The sequence below is a fragment of the Penicillium robsamsonii genome (genome assembly GCF_028829455.1).
Source record: "Penicillium robsamsonii strain IBT 29466 chromosome Unknown utg000001l_segment0_segment0, whole genome shotgun sequence".
NCBI classification, from domain to species: domain Eukaryota; kingdom Fungi; phylum Ascomycota; class Eurotiomycetes; order Eurotiales; family Aspergillaceae; genus Penicillium; species Penicillium robsamsonii.
The window spans coordinates 5,062,177-5,078,170 of record NW_026643219.1 but is presented as its reverse complement, the minus strand read 5'-3'; the positions used below and the strand labels follow the sequence as shown (position 1 = coordinate 5,078,170).

The window sequence follows — 15,994 nt, the reverse complement described above, 5'->3', positions numbered from 1 at the left end:
TTATTTAATAGATATTTGGCTAATTTATAAAGAGAAATTCATCCGATTTTGGATCCAATATACTACCCATTTTGGAAATTTAGCATCCTCACGCTCAGAAGGAGCACACGTACAGCTAAAAAGGGAGCTAAATGGTTCAAATGGAGACCTTTTTACAGTATTTCTAGCTGTGGATAGGGTTATCGATCAGCAGCAAGATGATATCCAAGATAAGATCGAATCTGATAAGTGCTCTATTCCAAAAATAGCTGCTATAAATCGGTTATATGATCTAATTCGTGGATTTATATCTAATTATTCTATTAGATTAATTCATCGGCAGCGCGAATTAGCCCTACAAATAGGCCCAATTGGGGAATGTTCCGGTTATTTCACTCGCTCAATGGGGCTTCCGTGTAAGCATCGACTATTTAATCTTATCAGATTAAATCAGTCAATTCCATTAGATGAAATCGACCCGTTTTAGCATATAAAGCCTACTCTAGGCACCCAATCGGTTATAATCTTACCTCCCGATATACCACAAAAGGCAAAAAAGGGAGGGAAAAGGGGGCCAGATTGCCTAATTAGGAAGGAGGAGGGCCCAAAGAGGAAGCAAAAGGCGCCAGCTAGGTGCTCGGGGTGCGGGGAGGCCAACCATACGTTTAGAAGCTGCCCAATGCGGAAGAACTGAGGCTTTTTATACGATATTGATCTGATAGCAATATTAATCTGATAGATGAGGTTGATAGTCACATGACAATTATATTATATAATCACATGATTATGTAAACTGGTGTGCAGGATTATGTAAGTTGGTGTGCACGTATCAATTCCCCCTGCGCTTCTTGAGCTTATGTAATAATCAGGTCAAGCTCAGTAAGATCGGGCCACTCAGTGAGCAAATCAGAGCGCTCAGGTGACGCTCAGTGAGCGAGTCATCCAGCTTATGTAACGATCAGGTGATGCTCAGTGAGCGAGCGTGGTGATATGTAATGCTCAGGGGCGTGCTCACTTCTACTCAGTGAGCAAAAAGCGGCAAGGCCTGAGCACTAAAACTGAAAGGGAAAGCCAAGAAGTGGCAGAGGAAATCAAGTACATAGGTTGACAAGACTCGAACTTAGAGTCATCCGAAGCTTGAATATTCAGTGCCGCAAGGAGTTACATGGTAATTTTATAATCCTAAGTTTGTGTTACCTACTATGTGAGTCTAGGTGTAAATAGTGATCACCTACTTATATGTAGGTATGCACTCCAGGGCTGATACATGAATGAGTCTTTATAAGCACACAGGAAGTGACCTCGGGAGTCCACCTGTGGGTCTATTTAGACGGTCTCGACACGATGCTTAGTGAGCGTGTCCTTGGAGACCTCGGGAAGTGACAACTTTAATAATAGGAAAATCCTATACACGAATGAATGGCTTTAGCTTTGAGTGATTATAATACACCCGCGGTGCTATAGGATGTACCGTTGAATTTGTTACGAGATTATTTAAATGTGGCGTAAATATACACTATAATTGTGGCAAGCCCCCTAACACAGACCCTGTGTGGTGGGCACCACCGGATAGCAAATTTACACCAGATAGCAAATTGTGAAACTAAGTATCTTTTATATGGTAACATCATACAAAGGTATCTACACATCGTATATCGAAGAATCCGTTTTTCTCAACATTCAAACTAGCTTAAGCGATAATTGAAAAAACAAAGATCTAATATAACTAGGTCAGTTTTAATTGATGTACTAGGAAGATTGATTTTAAATACATGATATAGAGGTGGAAAGGACATCTGAAAAATCCTAAAAAAATCCCATATCAACGATATGTGCCAAAGTTCACCTATTCCATAACTACTTTAACCATAACTAGTTAACAATTATTCCTAACTACTCTTATGTATCTTCCTATATTCTCCCTAACTAACTAGTCTAAGAGTTAAGAAAACCGAGATTATGATTATACTATAAGTAGGTACCCTTTGTGTGTACTCACCATATATTAGACATTTAATTTCACAAGTTACTATCCGGTGTAAATTTGCTATCCGGTGGTGCCCACCAACCCGGGGTGTGTGTCGGTGGGCTTGCCACGATTAACGAGATCTACGCAGATCTTGCGCCAGCCAACTACAAGGCCTGAAATGATGATGACATCACTACCCGTTTACATAGGACTGTGAACAAAGGATCGAATGTTTTGAGAACCCTTATTTTGAAGACAAAGATAATATATGGTATAGAACAGTTTTGTATATCTATAGAAGATATCATTATCAATTGAAGTTGAGGTGGACTTATGACTCAGACCCCACGGGCAAGCTCCGATGTCGGTTCCAAGACATTGAAGTAAAATGCACACACAGGGCTGTTTCAACCAGGAAATTCGGGGGAGAGAGGAATTGGAAGTGATAGACATTTGAGTCATAGTAGAATGTGCAGTACCTTTGTTAGAATGCAGGATGCAAGATCCTATCATACACCTTGGACAACTCCCCCACCTCTCCACAATCAAAAATTTCTTTTTTTGCCGCCCAGAGGGGGAGGGGGGCGTCCCATTACTGAGCTCACCGCCCACTACTTCGGCGTATGCATTTATGACTCTTTCCGTCTCTTTTTTTTCAAGGTTTCTTACTACAAAGATCTTAAGTACCGCTCGATTTTCCTTTGAATTTCGATCTTTAACCTTTATTCTTAACTTTTGGGCTTCGTATTTCCAACCCATCTCGACCCTACATACTCAACCATCTGCACCATGTGTACCGGTGCCGACTCCGAGCCCAATGGGCAAGCTAATGCTGTTGCTCCCAGTATGTCAATTGACAACTATTATACTAGAATTGCTCACTGACCTCTATTTAGATGGCGACCACTCTGGTTACGTTGGCATTGAAACTCGCCAGAACCCCCACCCCTCCGCATCCCGCAACCCCTACGGCCACGACGCTGGCGTCACCGATTTCCTGAGCAATGTCTCCCGCTTCAAGATTATTGAGTCTACTTTGCGTGAGGGAGAACAGTTTGCCAACGCTTTCTTCGATACTGCCAAGAAGATTGAGATTGCCAAGGCTCTCGATGACTTCGGTGTTGACTACGTGAGTCGCCGGAAGAGTTTATGAATACAAAGTAGAGGCTAACCATAATCATGCTATAGATTGAGCTCACCAGTCCCTGCGCTTCTGAGCAGTCCCGTGCGGATTGCGAGGCCATTTGCAAGCTCGGTCTGAAGGCCAAGGTACGTTAGGGTTTTGCCCGGGTCTCGTGACTATATCTAATACCGTCTTCTAGATTCTTACTCACATTCGCTGCCACATGGATGATGCCCGTATTGCTGTCGAGACCGGTGTTGATGGAGTGTGAGTCGTGTATCTTGTCCTTGTTTTATTGACTCAGAACTGACTTTATGTAGTGATGTTGTTATCGGTACTTCCTCTTATCTCCGTGAGCACTCTCACGGCAAGGATATGACTTACATTAAGAACGCCGCCATTGAAGTTATCGAGTTCGTCAAGTCCAAGGGCATTGAGATCCGTTTCTCCAGTGAGGACTCTTTCCGTTCCGACCTGGTTGACCTTCTGTCAATCTACTCCGCTGTGGACAAGGTTGGCGTGAACCGTGTCGGTATTGCCGACACCGTTGGCTGCGCTTCCCCCCGTCAGGTTTACGAGCTCGTCCGCGTTCTGCGCGGTGTTGTTGGCTGTGATATCGAGACTCACTTCCACAACGATACCGGTTGTGCCATTGCCAATGCCTTCTGTGCCCTCGAGGCCGGTGCCACTCACATCGATACCTCCGTTCTCGGTATCGGCGAGCGTAACGGTATCACCCCCCTCGGTGGTCTGATGGCTCGCATGATGGTCGCCGACCGTGACTACGTTAAGAGCAAGTACAAGCTCGAGAAGCTCAAGGAGATTGAGGATCTCGTCGCCGAGGCCGTTGAGGTCAACATTCCCTTCAACAACTACATCACTGGTTTCTGTGCCTTCACCCACAAGGCTGGCATCCACGCCAAGGCTATCCTCAACAACCCCAGCACTTACGAGATTATCAACCCCGCCGACTTCGGCATGACCCGTTACGTCCACTTCGCCTCCCGTCTGACCGGCTGGAACGCCATCAAGTCGCGTGCCCAGCAGCTCAAGCTTGAGATGACTGACGCTCAATACAAGGAGTGCACCGCCAAGATCAAGGCCATGGCTGACATTCGTCCCATTGCCGTCGATGATGCCGACAGTATTATCCGTGCCTACCACCGTAACCTGAAGTCCGGCGAGAATAAGCCCCTTCTTGACCTTACTGCTGAGGAGCAAGCCGCATTCGCTGCCAAGGAGAAGGAGCTCCTCGAGGCTCAGGCTGCCGGCCTTGTGGTATAGGCGATTTCCTTTTACCAATACATATATTGTATGATGCTATCTCACAGTGGCTTGTGCAAAATTCGGGCGTGGCGGAATACCTGATGATTTGATGCTTTTTCATTTGTTTTGACATTTTTTTCCATATAAGGGTTTGAAAAGTCTTCCTATTTTTTTTTTTTTTTTCTTTTCTTTTTCCTTTCGGGAGAGCCAAAAACACATTTGTGTTAGGAGAAGAGAGTTCTCCTTTGTTTGTACATTTAGCGCAGAAGAGGCAGTAACTTGTTCTTGACTTCAGATTGTGCATTTTATTGTAGTTGGAGTTGTAGTATGTAGGCAGTCTGGACCAATTACGTCAGTGGAGAAAGGCAGGACATAGTCCGTGAAGGGTTAATCTAGGGCGATACTTGTAAAGATATTATAATAATGAATATTACTCCATGTCTATCATTACGCCATTTCTATAAGATGTAAAAAGTTGATTCGGCTCCTGCTTCATGTGGCAGCCGAGGCCCGCTAAGACTGAATTAGTCAAAAGGTACTACTTTGAATGAAACCTCCCCATCGCCACTCCCACCCATCATCATTGCACTATTTCTAGGGGGAATCATGAGCTCTTCAATGCTTCCAGTCGCCCTGCAGAACAAGTTGGTCGGCTACAGCCGGGTGTCCAGCGCGCACTTATCTGCCCTGAACCTCCCAGACCTGTAAGTCAATTCCCCGTTCTCCGTTCCCCGCAGAATCAAGGTCAGAGCAAAATCCGAAAGGCAACTACTGACGCATTTTGATTTTTAACGCAGTGCTCGCAACATCGTATTTATCCTGTTCATCCTCCGGTATACCCGCAAGACCTTCTACTCCGTCCGCGGCTATGGCATTCTTGGCAGCATCCGTAACATCTACATCTCGCTCCGCCTGTTCTGCTACGGCATTTTCCTGCGCATCCCTGGTGTTCGCGGCCAGGTCGATAAGCAAGTGAGCACTGCTATCACAAACCTCGAGTCGAAGCTGGTCAACTCCGGGCCGGATGTTACACGGTATCTTACGCTGCCTAAGGAGGGTTGGTCGCCGGAGCAGGTCCGCGCTGAACTTGATAAGTTGGCTGGACTTGAACATACTCGCTGGGAAGATGGTCGTGTCAGTGGTGCTGTTTATCACGGAGGCGCGGAGCTGTTGAAACTGCAGGCAGAGGCCTTTGGGCAGTTTGGTGTCGCGAACCCAATCCATCCCGATGTCTTCCCTGGTGTTCGGAAGATGGAGGCTGAGGTGGTTGCTATGGTATGCATGATTGTTCCTATATCGGAGTACGGTCTTTGAAGGAGCTTTTCTGACGTCTAGTCTAGGTTCTCGCTCTCTTCAACGCCCCCCGGATGGCGCCGGTGTAACCACCAGCGGTGGTACGGAGTCTATTCTTATGGCTTGCTTGGCTGCCCGGCAAAAGGCATTCTTGGAGCGCGGTGTCACTGATCCCGAGATGTAAGTTGACTTCAAGATACTTTAGTATTCAGCAGTAGGACTGACCAATCATCGCAGGATTATCCCCGATACGGCACATGCGGCATTTATCAAAGCTTGCAACTACTTCAAGATCAAGCTACACCGAGTACCTTGCCCCGAGCCCGAGTTCAAGGTCGATGTGCATGCTGTTCGCCGTTTAATCAACCCCAATACCGTCCTTCTTGTCGGATCAGCACCCAACTTCCCCCACGGCATTGTTGATGATATCCCTGCTCTATCGCACCTAGCCACCAAGTACAAGATCCCTCTCCACGTTGACTGCTGCTTGGGATCTTTCGTTGTTGCACACCTCAAGAAGGCGGGCTTCCCCTCGCCCTACGAGGAAGAGGGTGGCTTTGACTTCCGCCAACCCGGTGTGACCAGTATCAGTGTCGACACCCACAAGTACGGTTTCGCGCCCAAGGGTAACTCGGTTCTGATCTACCGCAACAAATCATACCGAAACAACCAGTACTTCATCTATCCTGATTGGTCCGGCGGTGTTTATGCCTCTCCCTCCGTGGCGGGCTCCCGCCCTGGCGCTCTGATCGCTGGTTGCTGGGCCAGTCTGATGAGCGTCGGCGAAGCTGGATACATTAACAGCTGCACTGATATCATCAACGCGGCACGGAAATTCGACACCGCCGTTCGGACCGACGCGACCATCTCACTGCACATGGAGGTTATTGGTAACCCCATCGTCAGCGTCATCGCCTTCCGCAGCAAGAACGGTGCCATTGATATTTATGATATCGCTGATGATCTGTCTGCTAAGGGTTGGCACCTCAACGCCCTGCAATCTCCCCCGGCTATCCACTGTGCCTTCACCATTCCCACTGCCAAGGCTGTCGACCAGCTCATTGCTGATCTGACTGAAGTTATCGGCAAGGAGCTTGAGAAGGCCGAGCAGCGCAAACGCGAGGGCAAATCGTATATCCTCAAGCGAGGTGATACCTCTGCTCTGTACGGTGTGGCTGGCAGCATTCCCGATAAGAGCGTCGTCAGCCGTCTGGCAGAAGGGTTCTTAGACACTTTGTACAAAGCATGAGTCTAGGAATTGACATGTCGGTTTTCCTTGTTCGTGTCTTCCTTGCTCGGCCTGTCCTGGCTCCCAAGGCATAGTCCTGGTGTCTTCTAGTTGTCTTTACCTAAACTGCTGGTGCAGTGGCGTTATTATTATTCAGGTCCCTTCAAATCGCACATATTTGTTTCAAGTGTTGGATTCCACTAGACGGTAATAATGCATATAATACAATAGTTTGCCGGAAAGACATTTGCCCGATAGATGTGGACGTAAAGTACATGACCAAAAGAGAAAGAATAAAAAGCAACCCGCTCCATGCAAGCAAAGCCAAAACAGAATAAAGAGGACGCGATCGATCAGTCAATCAATCAATCGTCCGGCCGAGTGAAAGGCATTTCAAAAGACACAGATATCTCAGTCTTCAAGATCGGCAAAAGAAATCCAGTCTGAAAAGCACCATTTCACGCGAAGCTCAGTGACAACGATCACTGACCACGGAGCTCCACCCGCTGCTCAGTGCAGCTCTTTTCGGTATAATATCCGGGATCAGGCTTGCGCTCGAGGTGAACCTCCTGCTTCGTGAGGCGGTACTGGCACTCCTCGACCTGCACAAGTTCCTTGACTTTCATGATTTGACCCGCGACGGAGGGCGAGACGCTGTGGAAGACTGTTGCCATACGCTTTTTCAAGCCAAGGGCCTTGAGGACATCTGTTGAGCGGCGCGGGAGTCCAATTGCGGAGCGGACGAGGGTGATGCGGAAGTAGGACATGTTGAACTGTGGAGATCGAGAGGGTCTGATATTTGGATGTTTGTTCTTTTGGTACGGTTTCGAGGTTGTCCGGAGCCGTGGAATTGGACTCGGGATAGGTGGAACGGAATGCGGTGGATGTAGAAGGATACCGGAGTATCGATGGATAAGAATTTGCAGTCGATATCTGCAGCGCAATTGATCCTGTGATCCGGCGGAGAAAAGTCGCGGACTTGGAGATGATCGCGATCCGCAAATTCAATTGGAAGGCGGTATGTCACGTGTGTATTCTGCCGTGATTCGATGACAGCAGCGACGACAATCATCGGCGTGTGATAGCTGATATAGTATTTCACATTTTGAAAGCTGAGACTATGGGCTGCGCTTTTTTCGGCGTGACAGTACTTGGATTTATATCATAGATCGCTGCTGTGTCCTACCTTTCTGCAAGCAACGCCATATGCCCGCATTGTTAACACCTCACCCCTCGCCCTAGCTTCGAGCGATTGAACCGGAACAACGACACCACAGGATATCTGATAACGTACCGTAACCATGGCGCAACCCGGTAACATTGATACTACGGTCGCGCTGCCGCGACTCGAAGACCTCCTACGCCACCCGGAAGATCTAGATAAGATCAGCGGTCTAAAAGCGGAATATCTGCGGAAGAAGGCAGCAGTTGATTCACGATTGCGCGAAGGTCTGCGGGACCAGCTGGAGGCGGTGCAACGCAGCATTGGTGCTCTGACTGAGGGCCAGCGACAAGTCTCGAAAACAAAAGACGAGCTCCAGGGCATCGACAAGTTGTGCGCCGAGTCGCAGCATAGCGTGGAGGACTTTGCGCAGATTGATCAACTGGCGCGGATCCAACGACATTTTGATGCTACGCTTATGATGAAACGTGGGCTAGAGAATTTCGGCGCCGATATCCAGGAAGTGGAGGATTTTCTCAAAGAGGATGATGACGATATGGAGAATCAGCCTAATATTCTGCGGGCTCATATGCAGATCTCGCGGTTAAGGGATTTCCGCGATGAGGCTTTGGATCAGATTCGCAAGGCAGAGGATCAGAGCTCCGAAGAGACTCTAACGGAGTACTTTGAGGGGTTGGATTCTGTTATTGAGTGGTTTGATGATCACCTTGGCACGGCTTGCATGAATCTTATTCCCTTAGTGCAGGCGGACAACAAGAGCATGGTTGTGCGACTCGCTGTTGTTGTCTTTAACGAGGAGAAAAATGATGATACAGTCCGAGCGTTGCAAGAGGCCCAGAAAGACCACAAGGACCTCGCAAGTCGTTTCAAATCGATGAACATTGGTCCCAAGACTGTGCGGGGCTACAAAGACAAATTTATCCAAGCTATCGAGCTCTACGCCCAGGGCCAATTTGAAGAGACCCTCGAAACTTTTCTTGCAGATCCTGAGAATCTGGAAAAGAAATTCCGGTGGTACTTCAATGACCTATTCACGGTCAAGCAAGGCATGCAAAGCCTTGTCCCGAAGAAATGGAAGATATTCAAAACATACACCGATATCTATCATCACATGATGCATGACTTCCTGCTCAGCATGATCGATGACCCCGAGCTCCCAGCCGATAATCTGCTCAGCATCATCCATTGGAGCGACAAGTACTACAAGAAAATGAAGAAGCTGGGCTGGACATCGGCAGATCTCCAACCCAATATTCTCGACGACCGCGAGCCAGAACTAGTCCGAAAATGGCAGAACGTCATCATCAACGCCGTCGAAGAATGGATGGACCGGATTTTCAACGCAGACAAGAAGTCTCTCGTGGAACGTGTCCCAGATGCCCTAGACAACAACGCAGATGGCTACTTCCGCACCAAGACACTGGCCGACATGTGGCGCATGCTCCACGAACAAGTCATGGCATCAGGGGCATCAGACCGTGCAGACCTGGTAGAGGGCATCATCGACGCCATTTTCCGGGTCTTGAAGAACCGACAGGCTTCATGGCAGGCGCTCGTGGACGAAGAATGTGCGAAGCACCAAACAGAAGGCGCAGATCAAGAGGGTGTGCAGCTGCTGCAAGACTGGCTGATCGGCATAGCCAACGACCAAATCTCTTGCATCGACGACAATGAGGAGGGCAATCAGTTCGGCTACCTAACACGGTTCAAGGTCGATTTCGAGCCTATGGTTACACCCAAGTACATGGGCACTACGGCGACCATCGAGCTGGATGCACTGCGCGATGGTTATGTGGATCTGAGCACGCACTGCCTGGCGCAGTTCGTGAGCCTTGTCTTCTGGGTCGATCTGGACACTGTCCTGCCGGACTTCTACACGTCCCGCTGGTACGGCGAATTCGCCATGAAGCGTATCACCTCCACGTTTGAAGACTACATGGCGGACTACAATTCCGTGCTGCACCCATCTCTGGCTGAAATCCTAGTCGAGGAACTCTCGGATGAGCTGTTGGTGCGATACCTGTCCGCGGTCCGCAACAAGGGTGTTAAATTCCGTCGCCATGTCGACCCGTTCACAGACAAATTCAAGGACGATGTCCTCACCGTCTTTGCGTTCTTTGAGAAATACCCCGACTCATTCGAGGGTACTATCAAGCAGAAGTGGCGTCTGGTTGATTGGCTTGTTCGCCTTCTTTCTACTGAAAAGGGTCCCGCGCTTGTGGAGGTTTACGAAGCATTCAAGCTGGAGTACTGGGATCTGCAGCTTTCGTGGGTTGAGGCTGTGCTGCGCACCCGTGATGATTTCGAGCGCAGCATGCTTACCGCCATCAAGGCTAAGGCTGCCGAGCTGTCTGTTGAACGGGGACAGGAGACCATCATGAGTCGGTTGAGATGAATTCGTGATACTTGACCGTGTGACATTCTTTCTACCGCACTCGTGTTCCCGTTTCGTCTCAGCTCTATATGCACTTCACCACGCTCGGCCTTATCCATCTGACTGTCACAAGGCTCGGGTTGATGTACTAGCCGTCTGGCTTTCAGTTTTCCGTCAAATCCTGCAGACATGCCCCAGAAGAGGTCGTAGATCCTCTTTTCGTTGCTCAACCGACCCTGAGCTGCACTCTAGCGCGCAACTCACACCATGATGAGCAACCCCAACCACATGTACCATCCGCAACCCAAGCAGGCTTGGGATCTAGTCTACTCATTAATATCACTAGCACTACAGCAATGGATGCAGATATCTCCAACAATTTAATTTTCTCGTGAATATGACCAAGATAGAAATTATATTTACAAGGATTATCCCTAATTGATCATTTTCTGCTGGGCGGAAGGTTGTTACGCGGGGGCGTTATGTTCGACAAATGACGCGACGACATTCTTGGACTGAGACTCCGTTCCGCAATGACCGTATATTTCTCGCCAAGACGTTCATTCAAACCATGACGGTCGTCGACACCAGGATATAGTTTCTTGGCGCCCATTTCGCAGATACAGATAGTATCCAGAGGAATTTCCTTTGCCCAAACAAAAGGATAGCCCCGCGACGGCGGAAGAGAAGGGGCCGACTGGCTTCTGTGGGTGGAGGGAATAGTGTTTTTGTCGGGTGTTGGTGAAGATTTTGCACGGCAGGGTTCATTCTTGGTGTCTGCGGAAGATCCAGCAGGTGCTCGGTGTAAGATAGTTCGCTTGTCATCAGAGTAGTAATTACAATAATGTGATACAAGGTTGCGAGCATCAAATGTAAGGCGTTTGGATGAATTGTTGCCCTTGGCATCTTTGCTCTGGGCCTGTCGTCCACGAACGTAAATAGTATTGACAATAGTCGCGTGTAGGAGGAGTGGTCGCGGCTTTGGTTGTTGTGAAGACACATCACTAGAAATGGTAGTGGGTTCAGATTCCTGAGAACTGTCTTGGGCAAAGCGAATGGTGGGGGTTTTTTTTCCTGTTGGTTTTCTGTCGGGCTCACTTTGGATGAAGCCAGCCTCGATGAATTTGTCACGTAGCTTTACGCAAAATGGAAGCAAGCGGCCTGTAGGATCGACCGGGGAAGCATATAGGATGGTCGCCGACTTCCCCTGCGGCAAAGCATGTAATGACTCTAGAGAAACTGTCAGGGGCGATGATTGGCGAAGGGCGCTTTTTTGTTGTGTGCGAGCGGTGACTTGCTCCGCCTCGTTCATTATGTCTGCTAGGTCGAGGGACTGGAAAAAAGTAAGAGCTTGATCGAGACGCTCTTTATTGCTGAGACTCATCACTCCAAGAGTAAGGTGAAGTGTTCCCAGTGGACGAAAGGCTGTGCTGGGAAGACCCAGGCCGGGGGTGTCCCCATGGCCCCTAGAGGACGATTGAGAACTTGATCCAGGTTCAGCAAGATGAGCAGTTTTGAAGGCGGCGAGTGATGAGTCTAGCTGTGGCAGAGATCTGGTGTTTACAAGAGGGAGACAGAGAAAATGTGTCAATTGCGGCCGCTTTTGCCGCTTTTGTGGATGTGGTTTTCGGGGCTGATGTCTTGATAAGCTTGTGGTGTCCGTCATAATGCATCTGTATCTCCACGAATGTGACAGCAACATGAAATTAAATAAATGTTCACCCTAGCCAGTGGCCGAAATCGTCTGTGGAAGGTTGCTCTCAGGAAAACATCAGCCCTGGAGAAGCTCAGAAGTCAGAAGTCAGAAGTAAGCTGAATGCGCACGGACCAGGATCCACAACCTTGTATCAACTACATCAGAATTTATATATATCTCCCGAGATCTCAGCCCTCGGTGGCTTGAAATTTGCGTCTTCGGTTTCTCGCTAGTTAAGTGTTGCTGCTATAGCTTTGAAATTTATCTCACATGGATTTGATTATTTTTGCGTTGTGTCTGAGGCCAATCTAGTGATTGATCTTATTGATAGTCATGGGATTTGTTCGGTGCGACTGGTTTGAAGTCGGTGATTGAGCGTAAAGGGTGTGAGCTAAAGTGACATCTAGGTATCACAGCATGTCATCGTAAGCTCTACTAGCCAACAAGAATCGCCGTGATTAAATAACCGTAGTGTAATGATGAAAGTGACCCCATTCATTGGATTAACGGAATGCGACGAAGGGATTAAGGAAATGCACTTGGATGAAGAGGAAGAGGAGAGAAGAGAGAGAAACAGCACAATATTCCAGGAACAGAAAAAGTAGAAAGAGCGGTATAAAGCTAAGCTTATAAACCCATGGGTTCTATGTTAGTTGATGACGACTACCAACGTAAATAGAAGTCGAAATCATTCCCCCTTTTCCATTTGTCCATTTCGCTATATTTCAAATATTCGTTATGGGCAATCATGAAGTTCCACTCCGCAAAGATTAAATCCATATTACAATGGAATCGAACAACCCAGCATCACACCAAAGAGAAGGCCCTACCAGTCGATCATTTTCAAAAGATCCCACCCGAAATCCTCGAAATCCTCTTTACATGCCTTTGGGTTTCGGACCAAGTTTGCTTCGCGCTAACTTGCAAGTATATCTTCGCTTGCTACCAATCATTTCTTCGGGTGCGGAAAACAGGGGTTTATGAGCTCATGTGGCATGAACCAGTTTCAGAATTGCGTTTAGTCCGTCAGCTTCAGAATGCCCGTTGGCAATACTGCTGGTGGTGTTACAGACTCCATCCATACTCTAGAAAGCGCGCCTTTCTATATATGTGGGGGTACAGAGCACGGTGCCGTCCTGTTCGTGATATAGTTGGTCTTTCGATACCAGATATTTGATGGAACGATTACCTACATACCATTAGGCTAGCTACCACGATGGTATCTTCTTGCCTTGTCCTCCGTGACACCATGTTGTTCGCCGCAATTGGTAGACGGCAATGGGAGTAAGTGTCTCACTGAGTTGACTAGGGGCACTAAGCGGCGTTGGTCTAATATGCTAGATCGGGGGAGACAATGGAAATCGAGGAAGAGAACAGTGAATCGACTACCTAGATACCTAGATAGACAATGCGGTTGACTAAAACAGGACGAATGAAGGCAAACATCTTCCGCAAGTGAGATTATGCCTACTGTTGAGAGCATGTGCGAGACAACCTAAGGAATTCTATGTTTCTTCTTGCTGTTTGCTGATTTTGCAAGTGAGAAATACAGAATGGATAATGATCAATTTCGTTATTTTGCTCTTCGTCTCGAAGGGCGGTCATCAGTAGTAGCTCTACGTGCTCAATTCTCTGAAGGTCAAGTTGTATGGTCTTCAATTTCAGTATATGTACACTGACTGAGTGTCCCAATTCTGACTCTGTGCCTTGGCAGTTATCACCAGGTCATCCATCATATTCCATGATTTGCTCGGCGAGCTCCGCCATTGCCATGTCACCCTGTGAAGTATCCAGAATGCTCAAATGAAGAGCCCCCTGGATTTTCGGTATAACATGGGTAAACCATGAGAATGCTCGAAAAGTGCTGTCTTGGAGACGCTGCTGCTATCGCCTTTCCCCGCTGCTGGTAGTGATGGTGTTATTGCTTGCAGTTTTGGGTTTGAAGGCAGAAAGATGATTGGTCCCATAACAGACAGAGTTGCCAGATGTCCAAGTCCCAACGATTTTATGATGAAACTCACATGCTGCCACCATTAAACCCTTGAATGACGACCATAGTCATGCCCCAAACGACACTTCCAAGTTTGAGAAAATTGAGGGAATCGCTATTATCTCTGAAGGTCTGTCCTCAGATTCACCCAGCTGTTCACAACGCCGACTTTCCATGTCCTTAAGCCCGTTATCCAAATCGTTCATTGAAATCTTTACTGGAGCCGAGAACATGTTATCAGGAAAGGATCCACTCAGTCCCCCTACTGACCACCCAACCCATCCCAAGGAAGATCTTGCAAGCGACTGAGATAAGCTCCACTCTCCAGCCAACCTTGGGGACTCATTCCATTGTGCTTGTAGACCATCCTTGTGATGAGTGAGCCTAGCGAAATGGGACTGGTTTGTGGGAAGAGATTCAAACATGCTCGGGGAAAACGGATCTGGTCATGGTTACCCCAGTTTACAATGTTGAGGGTGGAATCTCACTCAGCCGAAATCAATTAGATGCCGAGTTGAGCAAAAGGCAGGGCGGAGTAACAAGCAAATCTAGGATATTCGGCAGATTTCGCCGGGGTGGCGGTTGGTATGGACCTGGAAACTCAACAAGCGTCGGCAAAAGCTGGTAAGGCCCGTCATCGCAGAACTCTATATAGCTATCCAAGGAGGCTGGTTTGGGGAGGTTGTCCGTTTGAGTTGGATTCAATCTCCATTCCATGTGTTGTCCGCTCAGGGACCTTACCTGAAGATGTAGGGGTGTGGGATTGTTCTGCGTTGTGACGGGATATTGGCGCACATAACTGAATCACAATCAAGCGGGAGTCGACACCATGAATATATGAACTCCTGACAAAAGCCAACAAGCGTCAGCAAAGCTGGTGAGACCTCGTCGCAGAACTCTATCTAACTATCTATGGAGGTTGATTTTGGGTGCAGTTGTGCTCAACCTCCTTTTCCATGTGTTGTTCGCTCAGGAATCTCACCTGAATATGTAATGTGTATTTCGGTCAATTTCTGGTAGTATCGACGGGAGGTGTCTGGGAAAACCCACAACTGTCAGCAAAGCTGGTGAGATCCCGTCGCAGCACGCTATCTAACTATCTATGCAGGCCAGTACCAGTGCAGCCAGCCTTCTTTCCATTTGTGTCCGCTAGGTAACCTCACCTGAACGTGTAGCGTGCGGATTTAATAAGTGGCCTGTCCGACGTTGGTGGTGATGTTGGTGATAATGGATATTGAGGTGCCGTTGGCCTGTGTAGTCCGTTCCCAGGATGCGGCCATATCTCATCAAGGCCCTGTTCGACGCCACAAAAAGGGCGAAAAATGTAGATCCCTAAAGGTGGAGGAGAGAGAAGTTTCCCTGTGTCAGTCAATGGACTGGTGAGGTCTTCCACTCGTTCTCGCGAGCCAAAAGAACCATGAGGTTAAAATATCGCTGGAGTTCTCACCTGGAAGGAAGATCGAACACCCCTGGTATAAATTGGAACTGCTCTCGGTTATAGAAATAAAACCCTTAAAAGCAGAGGAAGAACAGATTTCCCTGCGTCAGTTAATGGACTGGTGAGGTCTTCCACTCGTTCTCGCGAGCCAAAAGAACCATGAGGTTGAGATATCGCTGGAGTTCTCACCTGAATCACCATGGAGCGTTTCGTCATGATGTATCCATGCGCAGAAAAGGCATATTAAGCAGAGTCAACATGCATCACAAGCATGGACTGGGGCTTGGGCATCTATAATTGATTAGCTGGGCAACGGGAACGTAGAAGCATTGCTGTGGGTATGAGGTAATGACAATGATAGACACACTATGTAGGTATCAGGAAGTAGACATGATACCATAGTGCTATGGTGTCATGGCACCATGATGATACCAAGGCATGATGGGATGAAACTA

The 15,994-nt window shown here is 48.0% G+C and overlaps 6 protein-coding genes across 6 annotated transcripts; 4 read left to right on the top strand and 2 right to left on the bottom strand.

Annotated features, from left to right (window-relative positions):
- Positions 1–2,737: 2,737 nt before the first annotated feature.
- hcsA (homocitrate synthase) lies at positions 2,738–4,355 on the top strand (the record flags this gene model as incomplete). The annotated part of the gene is made up of 5 exons (XM_057226269.1): positions 2,738–2,792; positions 2,845–3,077; positions 3,137–3,217; positions 3,271–3,338; positions 3,392–4,355. 5 exons carry the CDS (start codon positions 2,738–2,740, stop codon positions 4,353–4,355), a joined length of 1,401 nt encoding a protein of 466 aa, XP_057090285.1.
- Positions 4,356–4,943: 588 nt separating this feature from the next.
- On the top strand, positions 4,944–6,879 carry N7447_001992 (sphinganine-1-phosphate aldolase DPL1; the record flags this gene model as incomplete). Its single annotated transcript, XM_057226268.1, has 4 exons — positions 4,944–5,041; positions 5,135–5,612; positions 5,776–5,810; positions 5,868–6,879. The coding sequence occupies 4 exons, from the start codon at positions 4,944–4,946 to the stop codon at positions 6,877–6,879; spliced, it is 1,623 nt and encodes a 540-aa protein (XP_057090284.1).
- A 461-nt stretch (positions 6,880–7,340) lies between these two features.
- N7447_001991 (mitochondrial 54S ribosomal protein uL30m) lies at positions 7,341–7,625 on the bottom strand (the record flags this gene model as incomplete). Its single annotated transcript, XM_057226267.1, has 1 exon — positions 7,341–7,625. The coding sequence occupies one exon, from the start codon at positions 7,623–7,625 to the stop codon at positions 7,341–7,343; it is 285 nt and encodes a 94-aa protein (XP_057090283.1).
- Positions 7,626–8,159: 534 nt separating this feature from the next.
- Positions 8,160–10,436, top strand: N7447_001990 (SNARE-binding exocyst subunit SEC6; the record flags this gene model as incomplete). Its single annotated transcript, XM_057226266.1, has 1 exon — positions 8,160–10,436. The coding sequence occupies one exon, from the start codon at positions 8,160–8,162 to the stop codon at positions 10,434–10,436; it is 2,277 nt and encodes a 758-aa protein (XP_057090282.1).
- A 421-nt stretch (positions 10,437–10,857) lies between these two features.
- On the bottom strand, positions 10,858–12,081 carry N7447_001989 (uncharacterized protein; the record flags this gene model as incomplete). Its single annotated transcript, XM_057226265.1, has 1 exon — positions 10,858–12,081. The coding sequence occupies one exon, from the start codon at positions 12,079–12,081 to the stop codon at positions 10,858–10,860; it is 1,224 nt and encodes a 407-aa protein (XP_057090281.1).
- Positions 12,082–14,549: 2,468 nt separating this feature from the next.
- Positions 14,550–14,854, top strand: N7447_001988 (uncharacterized protein; the record flags this gene model as incomplete). The annotated part of the gene is made up of 2 exons (XM_057226264.1): positions 14,550–14,636; positions 14,666–14,854. The coding sequence occupies 2 exons, from the start codon at positions 14,550–14,552 to the stop codon at positions 14,852–14,854; spliced, it is 276 nt and encodes a 91-aa protein (XP_057090280.1).
- Positions 14,855–15,994: the final 1,140 nt, after the last annotated feature.